The 1,722-nt window shown below is 44.5% G+C and overlaps 1 protein-coding gene across 1 annotated transcript; it reads left to right on the top strand.

Annotated features, from left to right (window-relative positions):
• The first annotated feature begins 275 nt into the window (after nt 1–275).
• Nucleotides 276–1,199, top strand: LOC119813234 (olfactory receptor 1361-like). Its single transcript, XM_038328447.1, has one exon. The coding sequence runs from the start codon at nt 276–278 to the stop codon at nt 1,197–1,199; it is 924 nt and encodes a 307-aa protein (XP_038184375.1).
• Nucleotides 1,200–1,722: the final 523 nt, after the last annotated feature.

Raw genomic sequence — 1,722 nt, 5'->3', positions numbered from 1 at the left:
AGAGTAAAGTGGAGTATGCCAAATTCTGCCTGATAACTACTGTATGAATTGTAATATATGAGGTACTAAGCAAATAGAGCAAAATCAATAAACTCAGACTCATTAGAATTCAATCCTTTCAAAGAACAACTATTTGTTTTAAAAATGCCTTGTAAGGGAATTTACTACCAACTAATTCTCAACTAAAGAGTCAAAATTTCCAAACTGCATAGAAGTTTTCTCCAAGTGTTGGTCAATGATTTCTTCATAAGTGTCTCACTTTCTTCTCCAGAGACATGGATGGTGACAATCACACGACAGTCACAGAATTCCTCCTCCTGGGACTCTCTGAAGATTCAGTCCAAGAAGAGCTTGTCTTTGGGATGTTCTTGGGGATGTACATGGTCACCATCTCTGGGAACCTTCTCATTATCCTGATCGTCAGCTGTGACCCTCATCTCCACACACCCATGTACTTCTTCTTGGCCAACCTCTCCAGCGTTGACATCTGTTTTTCCTCAGTCACCGTCCCCAAGGCTCTGGTGAATCACATGGTGGGAAGCAAGTCCATCTCTTACATGGAGTGCATGGCCCAGATGTACCTCATGTTCACATTCAGCAACATGGACAGCTTCCTCCTGAGTGTGATGGCCTATGACCGCTATGTGGCCATTTGTCACCCACTCCACTACACCCTGATGATGAGGCCCAGACTCTGTGCCCTCCTGGTGGCGATATCATGGGTCATAACACACCTGCATGCTCTCTTGCACATTCTCCTCATGTTTCGACTCACCTTCTGTTCCCATAATGCAGTGCCCCACTTCTACTGTGATCCCTACCTTGTCATGAAACTCTCTTGTTCTGATACCTTTATCAATGATGTCACAGCCTTTTCTGAGGGTGGAGTGATATTTATGACACCATTTCTATGCATTGCTGTTTCCTATGCCTACATCTGCTCTAAGGTCTTGAAGATGCCCTCTGCCCAGGGGATAAGGAAAGCCGTGTCCACTTGTGGTTCCCACCTCACTGTGGTTTGCCTTTTCTATGGGGCGATCCTAGGAGTTTATATGCACCCTTCTTCCTCCTACTCACTACAGGATGCAGTGGCTTCTGTCATCTTCACAGTGGTGACCCCCATGGCCAACCCCTTCATCTACAGCCTGAGGAATCGCGACATCAAAGGAGCCCTAAGGAAGATAATTCTCAGGTCCTAGAATTTGAAATTTCTACAGCTGAGAGGATTCTTAGACGTCATGAATATTTTCCTTTTTATAGAGATTTTCAGACTGGTCCAGTGCTCAGCATGACCATGCCTGGGATTCTTGATAGATTTTTGTAATTATGTTTTTTATTGGGATGCTGACTAATGCTCTCTGTCACACATTTAACTTTATCTCTTCAAAGGGGGTGATTCTAAGATGCTCATTTCACAGATAAGAGAAACTGAGAACATTTGGACACGTTCTGCTTTATGATGTGTTTACTATCCCCTGAGATCTTGGCTGCTACAATGATCAGAGGATGTTAAGAGATAGGATCACCTAATCCTATGGCCTCAAGCAGAGCTGTGGGTTATGCTGGTAAATGACCCGCAGGAAGTTTAACTCACCCAAGTTAGAAAACTAGAGGTTGTTGGTTACTGAGGTGTTGATGCTTCCCCTTTTTCCCAGCCTGAGGTCCCTCTCATCCATTCTACAGCCCACAACACCACTTCTCCCCTTCTCTTCCCACCTAACA

Source organism: Arvicola amphibius, chromosome 4, assembly GCF_903992535.2.
Source record: "Arvicola amphibius chromosome 4, mArvAmp1.2, whole genome shotgun sequence".
NCBI classification, from domain to species: Eukaryota; Metazoa; Chordata; class Mammalia; order Rodentia; family Cricetidae; genus Arvicola; species Arvicola amphibius.
This window is presented reverse-complemented; position numbering and strand designations above follow the sequence as displayed.